The following is a 15418-nucleotide window of genomic DNA, read 5'->3' on the forward strand; positions in this document are numbered from 1 at the left end:
TCGCCCCTTGCTGGCGCCGGCCGCGCTGCGGGGGAGGGGGCGCGACGGCCCGCCTGGCCGGGGGGCTCTTGCAGGACCAGCCCGGGCGCTGTCAAGGAACGCGGCACGAGCTAAACCTCGTGGTCCGCCAAGGCAGGGACCTGCTGCGGCCAGCGCCGTGTCGGCTCCCACCCGGGGCGCGCCGAGGAGACGCGCCGGGGCTGTCTCCGCTGAAGCGCCGGGCAGAGCCCGCTCCCCCACGGGCCGCTGCGGGGACCGGCGCGTTTACAGCCGAGCGCAGCTCCCGTCAGCCAACAAGGCATAAGTCAATACGGATTGCACAAACTTTGTTGAGGGAGAGAGCAGGAAACCGCCTTTCTGAAGTGGCTCTAGGTGCACGTCCACACTTCTCAACCTTCTCAAGTCCAAGGTTTAAGTGCTAATTTCAAAGGACCCCATTTCTCACCTTTCCTACAAAATGTTGCTTCACATTTTTTCACTGTGAAATACATTTTGCAATGGACCCCTGTGAAGTATGTAGGTAGCCCTGTCTGAAAGTATTTTCAGCCTTGGATTCTAGGGAATGGCACTAATCCATTGGCCCCTTCATGGCTGAAGCCTTCTGGAGAGGATTTGGGGTGCATGAAACGGGAGGGTGGAAAACTTCTGAGTTCACATTTTTTAAAAATGTGGAGGGTCAAACTTGCTTCTGCAGTTCAGGGAATACTTTAGGGTAAACATTAATAAACAGAACAATCCTATCTCGTTCCAGAGTAGCTTTTCCTAAGCAGGACATTTTCTGATTGATTCTGAAGAACAGGCTATTCAGAGGAGTTGCTAACTGTCACAGAAGAGACCCCGGTCCAGCAGCTGCTACACAATTCGGAGGGTTGCAGCACCTTGCCGGCAGAGAACTAGTGTTAATCCAGCACGCATCTGCTCCCAATTTTCATTTTGGAACTGGAGGATCCAAGAAGGTAGCTGGTTACTGCAACAAGCTGGGATGAGAAGCAGTCCCTTAACTAGGATATTCTGAATAGTTTAACATAGGGTAGGAATTGCATCATGTAATTTCGTCTTTTCTTGCAGAGCATGTGGCAGGATAATGGGGGAACTTACTTTTTACTTTTAAGAGGTAGAGGGAGACAAAATGTTAGTACATAAAGAGAACAGGATAAAAATGCTTAAATTTATATTGCTACATATCACAAAAGGGGTCCTCTTGATGCTGCACTCAAGTTTCAGTCATTATCTCAGGAGTGAGAAGTTACACTCCAGATTAGCATACACAGTGACAACAGAGAGGGATTTCTATGTGAAAGAGGAAAAAAAAGGGCTCTTGAGGAAGGAAATGATAAAAAAGTAAAAGTGAATAATATGGGGTATTACAACAGAGGCAACAAGCTCATCAAAGAAAATATTGCCTCCAGTGATGATTTAACCCATTTACAAGTAATTTGTTACCTCCAAACAGCATGGGGACCCGTCTCCTAGTGAGACTTTGGAATAGGAACTGATTTTTTTTTTTCCAATATGGACATCAGTTTTGCTAGGAAAAAAGTGATTAAAGGCAAAAAGTCATGAGAAAATAATAGGTATTAGGAAGACTGTTTGGGTGAGCTACGCCAACTGCTGTTTTCTGAGACTTCCTCTGAAGCATCTGGTATTGACTACTGCCTTAGTCAAAGAAATTGCAATAGATGGATTGTAGGTTTGATGCCACACAGCCAGAGGGAACAGTGAAGATATTTTGTATAATACTCAGCTTTGTATAGAGCAACTGTTCCCAAACCCTGACAGATTGCACACCAATTTAAAATGATACAACCTTGGGTACCACCAGCAAATTTTTTCATATAAAGTAATTATAATAAATCTGTTAACGTGTACCACTACTGGTACCCATACCACAGATTGGGGACCACTGGTATAGAGCATAGAAAAAATGCACACACTGTCTCTGGACTTCTTTTCGTCTCTTTAGTATGTACCTCATTCATCTATTCAGAGTCATGTATTGCTTACACTTAACTTGTAGGTTTGCTACTCCAATCAAATCCTTCACTTCAGCTTGTGACTGCATTCTATTACTGTATGAAGATTTGTTGAAACAAAACTTCTCAGCACTAGATGGGACAATAGCACAACTAGCAGTGTTGAAATAAGCTTCAGGATTGTTACTCCTTTTTGACCGAAGTAGTTCACCAAAGTCTGGGGTCCTACAGATCACATGCATTAGGAGAAATTGGTAGAGTAGGAAATTTTTAGTCCCATTTTCATTAACAAGGGAGAAATCAAACATGGGAGAAACATCTTTGCTTATAGATTCAAGCTCTTTGCAGCCCAAGAGGCTCAATTTTACTCAGAATCGTGTTTCCAGCTCTCATTTAGGCTGCATCTGGTACTTCCTTGACTCAGCTTCTTTGCTCTTTAACCCAGGTGGTTTATGCTGGGTTAAACCTAATTGTATCAAATGTGCAAAGAGCAGCATCCACATGATATGACCCCTTGCATCAATGTAAATGCTCCAAAGATTTCACTCTTGTTAAGATCAGGTATAATTTTACAGAGAAAGTTCTTTTTTGCTAATTCATAGATTGTAGAGTCGGAAGGGACCACAATGGATCATCGTGTCCGACCCCCTGTCCCTGGCAGGAAAGAGGACCGAGGTCAGATGACCCCAGCCAGGTGACTATCTAGCCTCCTCTTGAAGACCTCCAAGCTAGGAGATAGCACCACCTCTCTTGGAAGCCCATTCCAGATCCTGGCCACCCTTACTGTGAAAAATTTCTTCCTAATATCTAACCTAAATCCACTCTCAACTAGTTTACACCCGTTATTCCTAGTCACTCCCTGGGGCGCCTTAGTAAACAGCGCTTCCCCTATTCCCCATTGACCTCCCCTAATAAATCTATAGGCGGCCACAAGATCTCCCCTCAGCCGTCTCTTGTGAAGGCTGAAGAGATTCAGCTCTCTCAACCTCCCCCTGTAGGGTCTATCACGAAGGCCACTAATCATGCGAGTGGCCCTCCTCTGGACCCTCTCGAGAGTCCCCGCATACCTCTTGAAGTGCGGCGCCCAAAACTGGACACAGTACTCCAACTGTGGCCTGACTAGTGCTGCGTAGAGGGGGAACATCACCTCCTTTCATCTATTAGTTGTGCACCTGCTAATGCATGACAAGGTGCAATTGGCCTTGTTGTTGGCCTCGTTACACTGCCGGCTCATGTTCATCTTGGAGTCAATTATGACTCCAAGATCCCTCTCTGCCTCCCAGCTGCTGAGAAGGTCACTCCCCAACCTATAGGTGTGCTGGGGATTCCTCCTTCCCAGGTGGAGTACCTTACATTTATCTTTATTAAGATAAGTGTGGTAATGTCCACACTGACGTACTTGTACCCTGAACTAAGATGGCAGTCCCCCAGTCACATTAATGCTGCACTTTGAGCTTTGCACACTGTCTGTACCAGCTGCTCCAGGGTCATGGTAACCAGCTGTCACTTTCCTGTTTGTGTGCTGGCATACTGCCTTGATCAGCTCTTTGTGCTTCCGTAATTTAGAAGTCAGCCTGCCTAACAGGCACACCAAACTTATTTTTCCAGCTTCTGCTAAGTCATGTCTGGACATAACACTCCATTGCAGTATACATCCAAACCCCGGATCCTTCTCATCCACTGAAGAGTGAAGCTGTAGGAAGTCCCAGTGACTGACCAGAAAGTCCTAGTGATTGACCAGTCCCAGTGACTGACAGCTGCAGAAAGATCAAGCATTTGAGAATATCTGAGAGAATAGGAGAGAAAAAAACTCAACACCTCCAGCAGCAGTCAAGCATTCTGTGCTACAAAGAGAAAGATCTGGTTTTGCCCTTGTATATCAGCATAGATCCATCGTGGATCATCCATGCTTTTTTCTTTAGACATGGCTGACAAACCAGAGAATGTGGAGAACAGGACTTGTGACTCCTTCCAAGAGAGTGTGCCAGACAGCCAAGAGCTCTTCACTTCTCAGAAAGCCAGAGACCCCACAGTACACTGTCCCCATTGCCAGCCAGCTTTTTGCTCCTGAGAAATAAGCATCAGAGCTGAGGAGAGCAGCAAACATCATTATACCTTCCTTTATTGCAGGTCATGCATGTAGCACACCAGCTGGCATGTATTATTCTGTGCTGTACACCACTGTCTTGGGCAGATGTGAGCTAGCCTTCTTTCAAAGTTTTGATCTCTCCCCGCAAGTTACAGCCTCCCTCCACCCTTGATAAGGATGCTGTACGTAGCTTGCCAACTCCACTTCTTCCAGTCTTTCCCTTCATTCCATCCCTTCCTGATACCTTCTCTATTGAGACAAACTGTTCCCATTACTACACACTCCATACTACATCCCTATTGCCATCAGCCTCCTAGCCAGCTGTTTCTCCTGTCCAGACACTAGGCCCTGTTATTCCTTCACCTGCTAAAGTAGTTGCTCAGTTCCCCAATACCTTTCCACTGAAATGTGTTTTTTGAGAACAAAGCTCTGTCTATTTCTATTACAAAGTATATGTTGTGCTTTGAGCACACAAGGGATTGATTCAGAAAAATCAGTTCAAGTTTGTTATCAGTACAAATCTTAGCAAAGTGTTTTTCTATTCTGTACAAATCTCAAGGCATTTTTTTAGTAATGTCTTAGCAAGGCTTTTTCATATCAATACTCAATCTTGAGCTTTATTTTAGTAAGTTAAACTTCTATCAACGTGGGTTTTGGCAGGCTGAAAATCCATATTGTGGCAATATACAAACCGCAAGTAGGTAACATCTTCCCCAGTGCAATTTACAAGGTACAAACATTTATCTCCCCCTTCAAATAAAACCCATTGTAAAACTCTATTAATGGGACTGAAAACTTTGACTATGCAGGGAATCTGAAATGAAATTTTAGATAGAATTTACTGGGGTATTTTTTTGTATTATAAAGCTGCTTTTTCCTTAGTTCCCAAATATGTGGTTATGCCTTTCCAGCCATACAGAGTATGAGGAAGTACCTTCATAGAAAATTAGGGTTGGAAGGGATCTCAGGAGGTCTAGTCCAAACCCCTGCTCAAAGCATGACCATCCCCAACTATATTATCCCAACCAAAGCTTTGTCTACCTGGGTCTTAAAAACCTCTAAGGATGGAAGTGAATTTTTCTAGACCTTTGTGAGTGTCATTTTCTTGCTCTTTCACCACAGGACTAAAGAACACATCTTCCCACTTCAGGATTTCCTGAAGAAGAGGGAAAGCAATCACTAGCTTGACATTGGAACTCTGTCCCTCACTTCTACACCCCCACAATTCATAATGTTCTGCGTACATATTAAGTAGACACCTGGCTCTCAACCCTCTGGCCAGCAGTCCCAGGCAGCCTCTCTAATCTTAAAATAAAACTATAGCACCACAACTGTCCAATATGCAACTTTCTAGTAACAGTCTCTGCAAGCTGGGGTGGTGATGCCTGGAACATGGGAGAACACATTGAAAAGGACTCTTTTCTAGAAGTTCTCAAGGCTGATGAGATGCTCTGGAAATGGCGGCAGAAAATCATGCGGTGAAAAAAAAATTACTACTGCAGAAACTGAATAATGAACACTATAAGAAAAGTAACAGGCAGTTAGAGTCAGCATTTGACATCCAGACTCTGGAAGACATTAGGCAGTATGTACATAAGAATCAAAGGAACAATTAGGGAAGTTATGAAGACCTTTGCAAAGCATGGGAGGGTGGCTCAGGAACAAAGGACTCTTGAAAAGGGATACAGGGAAGAGAGGCAGCATTACACTAGCTGACAGAAACTGACAAAAGAAGGGCTCATAAAGTAGAGTCTGGCTGTGACCAAGCGGACCATACAGATAGACATAGACAATTCAGTGACAGTTTATGGAGACAGTGAGCAGACAAAATGATGTTGGAGAGCATGTCCATACAGCTGCAGACCTACCTATGGTCATCCTTCAGCAGGCACACCAGCCACAGGATTAACCAGCCTTAGTTCTACATAACTTGCCATACTGGGAGTTTGCATTTGCTAGTAAGACCCCCTTGTCCCAGCTTCTTCTAGCCTGGTGAGGAAAAAACATCTCCCTGGCTCCACTAGTGTTAAAGTTGTACTGCTGCTATGCCACTTCAGTCCCCAGATGGAAAGGATGCTCACTGAAGTTTAAAGCTTTTCTGCTCCAAGTTAAATATCCCTTAATTTAAACCTCTCCCTGTTGCATAGTTCTCCATGTTCTAAACATTTACAGTGTTTGCATGTTAGATACTACTGCTTGCACTTTAAGGACAATGAGAAAGTCATTGTTTTGTTAAACAATAAGGATATTTTATTTTCACTCATCAGCCTAAGTAGTGCTGTATGTAAAATTCATGGTCATCAGGAAAGACCCACAGGTGTGCACAAACTGCATAGGAAGTATACTGTGCTTAGAATCACCTTGCGATTAACATGTTCAGCTGGTTCCTTCAGGAGAGCAGACTATGGAACACATGCCATTACTGACTTCAGTATAGCTTGTAAACCCCTTTCTCTGAAAGTCAGCTGGCATTTCAGGCACAGGTAAACAACTTTCAACATGGCACTGCAAATTGGCTAACCAACTGGGGGCAAGACGTGCAGCAGTCTGTTTCTAGATAATGATGGCAACTTACTTTCATTCCAAAACAGGGCCCTTCAATACCACGCTTTAGTGTAGGGGCAGGCAATAATTTTGGGCAGAGGGCCACTTACTGAGTTTTGGCAAGCCATCGAGGGCCGCACGATAGGCAGCCAGGGGCAGATAAATATTAATTTTCTAAATTTTTTAGGGGCCCCACAGGCCGCATTTTGCCCACCCCTGCTTTAGTGCCAAATGTATGGAGCAAGTTCCTTACAGGTCCACGAAGATCCACTTCCTCATTTCAGAGCCCCTGCTATACTTATAAATCTGAGCAGTATGGTGGGTGACTGGACTGACTTCTGCCCAACAAGAGACTTAAAATGGCTAAGGGTAATGACTTCCACATTTGGGACTGCTGGGAAAAAGAAATAGCCTACAGAAATTCCTAGAAGAGCGCAGCTCTATATGACATGGAAACTTGGGGTACATCTTACGGCTATACATAAGTTCCCAGCAGTACCCAGTGTGAACAGGGCACAGGCAGACTACATGACTCAGTCTCTTAAGACATACCAGAGCACATGGATACCTGACATAAACCACAAAACTATACTGAGGGAAGGCTACAACCTTCTGTTTCAAATAATCTTGACCCAGTTTGTAACACAAGACAACATCAAGTCAGAGTCAATTATTTTTAGCTGCAGGTCAAATCAGAATCACTGGCCCTGGAGACTATGAAGGACCTGGATCCAGTAATGAGTCTAAGGTGGAACAATATCTTGCCAATTCCTGATATCTTGCCAATCCCTGCTGCCAAATTAAGGTATTAGAAATGGGAGATAAGCAGCAATATTGAGGGAAAAGATGCCCAGAGGATAATGCATTCCCATTAATTTAGGAGATGCATCATTTAATCAAGGCAGTAAGTTTTTACTTTGCATTGCAATAAGTTGGGGTTTTTTTTGCTAAAATACATAAGTGGTAACAGACTGGTTTCATATCAGGATAGGGTTGTAAATCTACATGCATCTTCGAATAATTAGCAAAAAACCCCTTGAGAACAACCTAATGTCTTTTAAAAATTATTTATAAAGATGATGCTATTCTTATCAGATCATCTTATAGTGTTATAGTACTTGTTAGTAAGGAATACAGGATGTTGTGTGACTGCCTGTCAAATAGACTAAGATAGCACGGTAATGAAACATTTATGGTAAACAAGCTACTGGAGAAACAAACCTTATTAAAACGGACATTAGTCTGTCAATATTGACAAAGCCACCACCAATTTAAAAAGACAGAATGGGATCTCCATCCAATAGGCAGGATTGCAAGAAGTATTGATTTTAACAAGAATTTCTGCTGTGCCTTGCATTTCATTTTCCTCTGCTGTACTACAGCCTACGATAGGCTGGGAATAATATAAGGGTATAAGAATTAGGCTGTTGAACAGGGATCCGTGTTTTCCATTTCCCACAGAAAAATGAAGTAAACCATGGATATTATCTTCTACTGGAGGCAAATGCAGATTTCTCATTTTAGCCGAGAAACCAGCAGATTTTGCAGGCTGCAGAGTTCCAGCCTGCAGGGGGCTGGGAGGGAGCAGGAGGAGAGCAGTCAGGCAGGGTGCACCATGTGCATCTGCATGCACATGGCCCCAGGCAGCCTGGAGAGCAGCTCCCACAAGTAAGTCTAGGAGGAGGGCGGGGATTGTGACCACCATAGGGAAGGAGGAAGGGAATTGAGCAGGGCTGGGGCCAGCTCCCCACTGCTGTGCATACTCCCAAGGGGGTGGGGGGGACCCACACCCCCAGATCTGTGTGTAGGGTGGGGGCCGGGCAGGCTGCTCGCTGCAGGCTGGAGGGGGGCTGCTCCCCACCACTGCACGCACTCCCAGGGGGCAGAGGGGATCTGCATCCCCCAGATCTACATGCGGGGCACAGGTTGCACACTGCCCACTTCAGGCTCGTGCTTTCCACCCTGCTGCCTTTCCCTGGGGCCTCCGCAGCCCAGCAGGTGTGACCCAGCACTGCAAAGAACAGCAGGCTTGCGCAGGAAGCTGCCTGGCGCTGTGAGCTCCATGCTGCCCTGGCCCCTGTGGACAGCCCCACGCTGCCACCCCCACTGCAGTCACATGTAGGGGTTGCCTTGGCAGAGCAGCACGGAACTTGCAGCAGCAGGCAGCATCCTGCATGGGCCTGCTGTTCTTTGCAGCACCAGGTTGCACACACTGGGCTGAGGAGGCCCTGCTGGAGAGCAGCAGGGTGGGAGCCCTCAGTGGGCAGCGCACAGCCCCCACCCCGCACACAGATCTGGGGGACGCATGTTCCTCTGCTCCCCAGGAGTCCATGCCGCAGTGGGGATCACCCCACCCCTGCCCAAGCCCGCAGCAGGCAGCAGGAGTGGGGAGTCAGGCTCCGCTCAGTTGCAGCAGCGGCCGCCTCCTGCCAGGGGCAGCGGGTTGCAGACCTGGGTCCCTGACCCCATAGCCCTGGCAGCTGGGAGCCCCATCCGGCAGGGCTGGGGGAGCTGGACCTGTGGGTGGGGGTGAGGGGTACCAGCAGGGACAGAGGGGACTGTGGGAGGGCCTTTCATTTTAATCAAGGATTTGGGGGGTTTTATCAGAGAATCTGCAATTTTTTACTAGGGAAAACCAGGATCCCTGCTGATGAAGAAAGCTATCACCTACAAAACCTTTCTGAATGAGCTATTCTCTAAGGTGCCACTCTGCCCTGACTTCCACCCAACACTAGAAAAACCAAACCAAACCAAACCAAACCAAAGCTATCTAATAAGACTAGCTCTATTTCATGCACCTCTAATCTCATACAAGCATGGAGCTAGCTCCAAGCAAACATTTGAGTATTTATGAGACTGAAGTCTTCATTCTTTATAGTCCAATATTTAATCCTTGCCCAATTATGAAAATATAGCCATGAAAAAGCTACTGTATTAAGAACTGGCAACATCCTTAGTTTTAAAATGAATATCAACTCACTCAAGATTTATTGCAATGGCAAATGTTTACTGTAGCACATTCCTACAAAATGTAAACATTCAGACAGAATGCATTTAGTGTCTTCCAAGTCTGTACATAGTATATAAAACATTTTATTGTACAATTTCACACCAGTTGAACTATTGCTTACATACACATTTTTTTCTAAAATATGCTTCTTCCATTTTTCTATTCTGCTTTCAAAGCAATTTCATTGTAGAAAAGACCACACACACACACACACACACACACACACACACACACACAAAGTACTTTATTATTTTTAGTGTGCATTCTCTCTTACCTCACTTTCTTCATTTAAAAAACCTTAGGTCAGCATAGTACTAAAAGGCCACGTGCTTAATTTCAGCACGTGGTTTCTCTACTCAGCTCTGTGAACAGACTTCAGCCCTGACCTGCCATTTCCCTGACTGTATACTCTGGCCTTTCTGAGAAAAGACTGCTGGTTGTGTAATGCAATATAATTTGTTTGTACAAGTGGCTGCTCATCTATGCCCTGAGCCAGATTTAAAAGGCTTATGCATTACACAGTCTTCAGATGCAGCTTACCTATTAAGTTACACTGAAAACCACTAAATTTGTGTAGATCTTTTTACTATCTGTGTAGGTAAGTAGAAAATGTGAAGCACCAACAGGTTTTGCTGTCACTCATTTAATGGATGGTCATTCATAGTGAGATAATGCCTGCACTGGTGAAGGTCCAGTTGTTTGAAGCTGTCACTGTCCAACATTTCTACAACATTGTCTAAGAGATAATCTAGCTAGATCACTGAATGCAGCTAATTTCATAATGCCCCTAGCATTCTGCTGTGTGTTAGGAGACTATTAGAACAAGCAGCTTAGAGAAAAATAAAACCCCAAACTAGACAGAGATTCCCTAAACTTCTGCAACAAGCTTACACTATTTTTAAAAGCAAGTTTAGGTACAGGAATTTTCCAGTCATTTTGCCTATCCAGTTCTTGCTGTTAGTGTGCTGTTTTAAATTCTTCAGAATATAGTCCCATGTTCTTGGAAACATCTTCATTACAACCTTCAAGAAAGAGAAACTGGTTATCAGATCATAGATCAAAGTAATCATTAACCTGATGCAACTAAAATGGGACATACGGGGACATTTTCTAATGTTAATTTTGGAATGTACTAGTAGGAATGCAAATACCATGTGGACATAAAGTTCATTTAGTAAAATGCTTCAGGGGATCTCTCCCTTCGAAGTCAGGCAACCCCTATTACTTGAACTGAAGGACTGAGTCCGTTGCTTAGAGCTAGTAGCTGACTCAAGAGCCTATGGGCTAATGATTTTCAACAAGGGTGCCATGGCACCCTGAGGTGCTTTGAGATCCTTTCAGGAGTGCTGCAGGGTGCCACAATATCAGCATTGTTAGTTGTGCAAACATGATTCACTAGATAAACTTCAACTTCTCATAGGTATTCACAATATTAAAAACATTTTTGACTTGTGGTTTTTCTGAGATCTTTGCAATGAAAGAATTGCTCTATTATATTTTTTGGAGTAAAAATGAGTGAAAACTAACAGCTAGCATTTTTAAGGGTACCTTGAATCTAAAAAGGTTGAGAATCACTGGTCTAGCCATTAGAGAAAGACTGAGGACATAGATAATTGGTTTTAAAAATCACACACAAGAGCTACAAACTACAAAACTATATGAATTAACTTGTGCATGGATAAAACCATTAGCAGAAACAAGAAACCATTAGCAGATATGAGACCACCATTTGAAACAGGGAATCTGGAGTTTGTTTCCTAGGGAAGTCGATTTCAAAAGTGCCCAGAAGCCCCTTCTGGACTTTGAAGTACCCTCTTACATTATGAGCAGCTACATATCCCATGAAGTAAGAGGGAGCTGTCTAACTGGCAGTCTGTGGGCCACATGTGGCCTGGGAGGGATTAACATGTGGTTCTCATTCAGCTGCTGCTGTCCCTATGGCTTCAGCTATAACAGCAGCTGGGGGCTTGGCACTTCCCTTCCTCCCTGAGCTTCTGCTGCCTGACTCAGCCCCAATGCAACTTGGCACAACCTGGCAGCCAGGATCTTTTGTGCAACATGGCATCAAGGAGGAGCCTGCAGCTGCAGGCAAGACAGGGTGCCACACTACATGGGGACAAGAACACCTGCCTGCTCATATGCAGTACAATTGGGTGGAGGAGCACCCATTCATATGCACAGGGTGCAGCCTGGGGTGGGACAGCATGGCCCCTGCTAGTATAACTCCCATGGTATACAGACCCCATGGGTGCAGCCTGTGGCTCATGCAGACCCCAGCCGTTTACAAACGAAACAGCTCTGAAGCAGGATATCCTGACTCCAGTGAAATCCACAGCAAAAAGCTTTCACTCCAAGTCTTAAGAACATGAGGAATACCATTTACTGCATTGGACCATAGGTCCACCTAGCCCAGTATGTTATTTCATACAGTAGCACCGTATGAATTCTGCGTGGGAAGCTGAGCAGGGCATGTTAGGAAGCCCTTTGTGTGAGCATCAAGGTTACTGGCATTTAAAAAGGGTCCCTTGATGCAACCTTAACTAGCTGGGACACAACAAGCTCTATACAGAATCTTCCACCCCTGTTCCTTTCCCCATTACATCTTCCAGCAATCAGATTGAAGAAGTTCTAATTCAAGGCTGCACCCTTATCTATAACGGGCAATAGCTACTGATAAACCTTTACTTCAAGAATGTGTCCAATCCCCTTTTGAACTGGGTTAAGCTACCACAGCTTCAACGTTATTCTGTGGCAAGGAATTACCCGAGTTAATTACACACTGTGAGAAACGATTTCTTTTTAGTTTTAAAGCTGCTAGTTTAGATTTTCATTTTATGTCCCCTAGTTCTTATCTTTTGAGAGATCAGAAATACTAAATCCCTACTTACTTTCTGTGCACCATTTAATTTTTGCTTTGAGTTTAAAGCTGCTTGATTGCATGGCCCACTCTAAGGTAGCACCCTGCCATCCCTTCTATCCTACTTTCTTTGGCTTGCTTTGAGTAAGTTGTTTCATTAACACTTCATTCATTAGTCCAACTCCCAGCCCCAAAAGTCATCTACCCAATTCCCATCTCAGCATGACAACCAACATAATTCCTCTCCAAACTCAGTCTTTCAGTGAATCACTCTATTGCTATCTCCATGATCCCCACCATAAAACACACTGTAGACAGAAAATGCTGTATGAGTATTATACCAGAGCAGTGATTCTCAACCATGGTGCCATGGCATCCTGGGGTGCCTTGAGATCCTTTCAAAGGTGCCACACAATGTTAGCATGATTAGGTTTACAAACATAATTCACAAGATAAACCCAGGAATTTCAAATAAAAATCCATACTTGTCTTTGAGCACTTTGCAACAGAAAAAACTTCTCAATTCTTTTTCTGTATGCAAAAAAAGATTGAAAACTAAGAGCTGGCATTGTCCAAGGGGTGCCTCAATTCTAAATAGTTTGAGAACCCCTGCACCAGAGAAACCCAAGGAGGGATAGAAATGAGGATGCCATGTCTCTCAGCATCAAGTCAATCATCAGTCATCAGTTCCTTGATGTGGTCTTAACAAGCTGGGGCACAAATGTGTGTTTCATAGTAATCCTGATGTTCTTAAAATCTTGAACAACTGAAATAGTCAACTTTCACCAAGTGAAGCTAGTTAATGATGGTAAATGTTGCAAGAGCATTGTGCAGCATGTTGCAACAGCATTGTGAATTATATACTATTGGAAAGCTACTTTTTTCTTAAATGTTGGCCATGGTCATTTAGGGCATTTTTACATATACTCTTGTGTCCTGCAACACAGGTGTGGCAGATGAACTCGGAGACAGGTGGAGTGGGTGGCATAGGCGGAGGGAGAAAAAAAAATGGGGGGGGGTAGGGAGGGCTGAATGTGCACGCACATGCGTGCATGCACCACCCCCTCCAGGAAAGTCTGCGGGGATAGGGGGAAGGGGAAGGGGAAGGGGCGGGAAATGGGGCTGGGACCAGGCAGGGATGGGAGGAGAGCCAGGCCCAGGATTGAGGCTGGGGCCCACTGCGCCTGTCCCTTCCCCCACGCCCAGAGTTGTTGTTCAGTGCCAGTGGCCCCTGTAAATTCATTGCCCCTGGCCCGCATTGCCTTGGTTGTACCGCCAGGCTGGAGAAGATGGAGCTGGCAGGATCCCTGTGTCCATCCCGCATCGTCCCTGGGAAGAGCCCGGCGGCTTTACCAGGGGCGCAGCACTGGGCAGCCAAGGGGGACCCATGGCCCCCAAATCTTTGAATGTGGCACAGGCAGGCTACAGCTACAAGCTGAACTCTGCCTTCTCCATGCCTCACTGCTGTCTTTCAAAGCGGTACAGCACAGTGAACTAAAGCACCTCTGATGTGTTTTAGTTCATAAGTGTGCTTCCACCATTTTCTCGGTGCTGACATGCATTTTGCCACTTATACAACTACAAGCATCACAGTACCGGCCACTTTTCAAAGCACCTGGCACTGTGGCGCTTGCATGTGTAAAAAAGTCCTTACAGTGCCTACACGCGTGCTTGGGGGTGGGGAGGGGCTGTTTTAATTAGAGCAGTTCTCCAACAATCTCTCTAATTAAAATGTCTCACTGTCATACGTATTAAGTCCCCTCGTGTTTTAAAATGGCCGTGGGGGCACTTTAATTAAAGTTCATTCAATGAGCTTTAGTTAAAAGGCCTGTGCGGCCATTTAAAAATGTTGGGGGGCTTAACACATGTGACAGTGAGGCGATGCTGGAGCATTCTAATTAGAATGTGAACCAGCATGTCTATAGGCAGCCTTAGGGTAGTATAGCTTACTGAAAAAGGCTGTTTCCTAAATAAGCCAGTTGAATAGGACAACACATTATAACAATGTGGCAATGAAGATTTTACTTAAACCGTTCAGAGAAAATAGATATTTTTGTCGATCATTTAGGAAACAAAGGCACAGGTTAAGTTTGCATGTGTCAAGATATCTTGCAATAAGAAGTTAGAGTAATTCTAAGCTCATTTTCTCTCCTTGGAAAGAGATTATTCAAAATAAAGTACCACATTTAAGTATCAAGCACAAATGTTTCGTTTCTTAAAGCAAGAATTTCTGGTATTCAGCATTCCAGTAAGATTGCTATATTGCTACATATTTATTAGAAGTGCCTGCAGACCATGCCAGATACCTACCGTTTACAACAACAGAAGATAGACATGGGGTTCTCCTCTTCTAACCTGTACCTGCCAGAGTTTGGTAGATCTTTACACTGCGACATAAATGTGTGAAGTTCTGTCTCTGGAAAGCCATCTTGCTGGTAATGCTATAGAGATTCAGTCAGTTTTTTCTTAATTGCACTAACAGACAACAAATCAACTTCGTGGTTTATTTACTTTTACTTAAGTCAAAGACTTTGACTCAAAGTCTATCCCCACCCAAATTTGGAGCACAATTCTTTCAGGGAAGTGGTGGGACATTCTAAAACACAGTAGCCACTGTAGAGTAGCGCAAGTTAAATGTAGAATCTGGGACATGAAAATAGATTGGGAGTTTATGGTCTAGATTACAATACAGGCAACTCCCGCTTAACGCTCTTTCGCTTAGTACTATTTCACTATACCACTCATTCTAAATTGGTGCCTGATTTTACTTAGCACTCACCGAGTTTCATTACAATGCTCGTAGTTGTCATTTTGGGTCATTAAAAACACCTGCGGTTGCCATCTTGGATTGTTAAATACTTTCGGTTTCACTTGCTTCGTTTTTCAGGAATCAATTAAGAGTGCTAAGTGGGGGTTGCCTTTACATTGTTTCACCTGCCTCAGTA

General features: G+C 44.5%; 1 protein-coding gene across 1 annotated transcript in view; it reads right to left on the reverse strand.

Annotated features, from left to right (window-relative positions):
* Positions 1–14779: 14779 nt before the first annotated feature.
* Positions 14780–15418, reverse strand: part of LOC102369420 (mucolipin-3) — a 38860-nt gene continuing 38221 nt past the window's right edge. The window contains exon 13 of the mRNA XM_006033851.2: positions 14780–14914. Coding sequence (XP_006033913.2) covers positions 14780–14914 — 135 coding nt within the window. The remainder of the gene's footprint in view (positions 14915–15418) is intronic.

Source organism: Alligator sinensis, unplaced genomic scaffold (genome assembly GCF_000455745.1).
Source record: "Alligator sinensis unplaced genomic scaffold, ASM45574v1 scaffold32_2, whole genome shotgun sequence".
NCBI lineage: Eukaryota > Metazoa > Chordata > Crocodylia > Alligatoridae > Alligator > Alligator sinensis.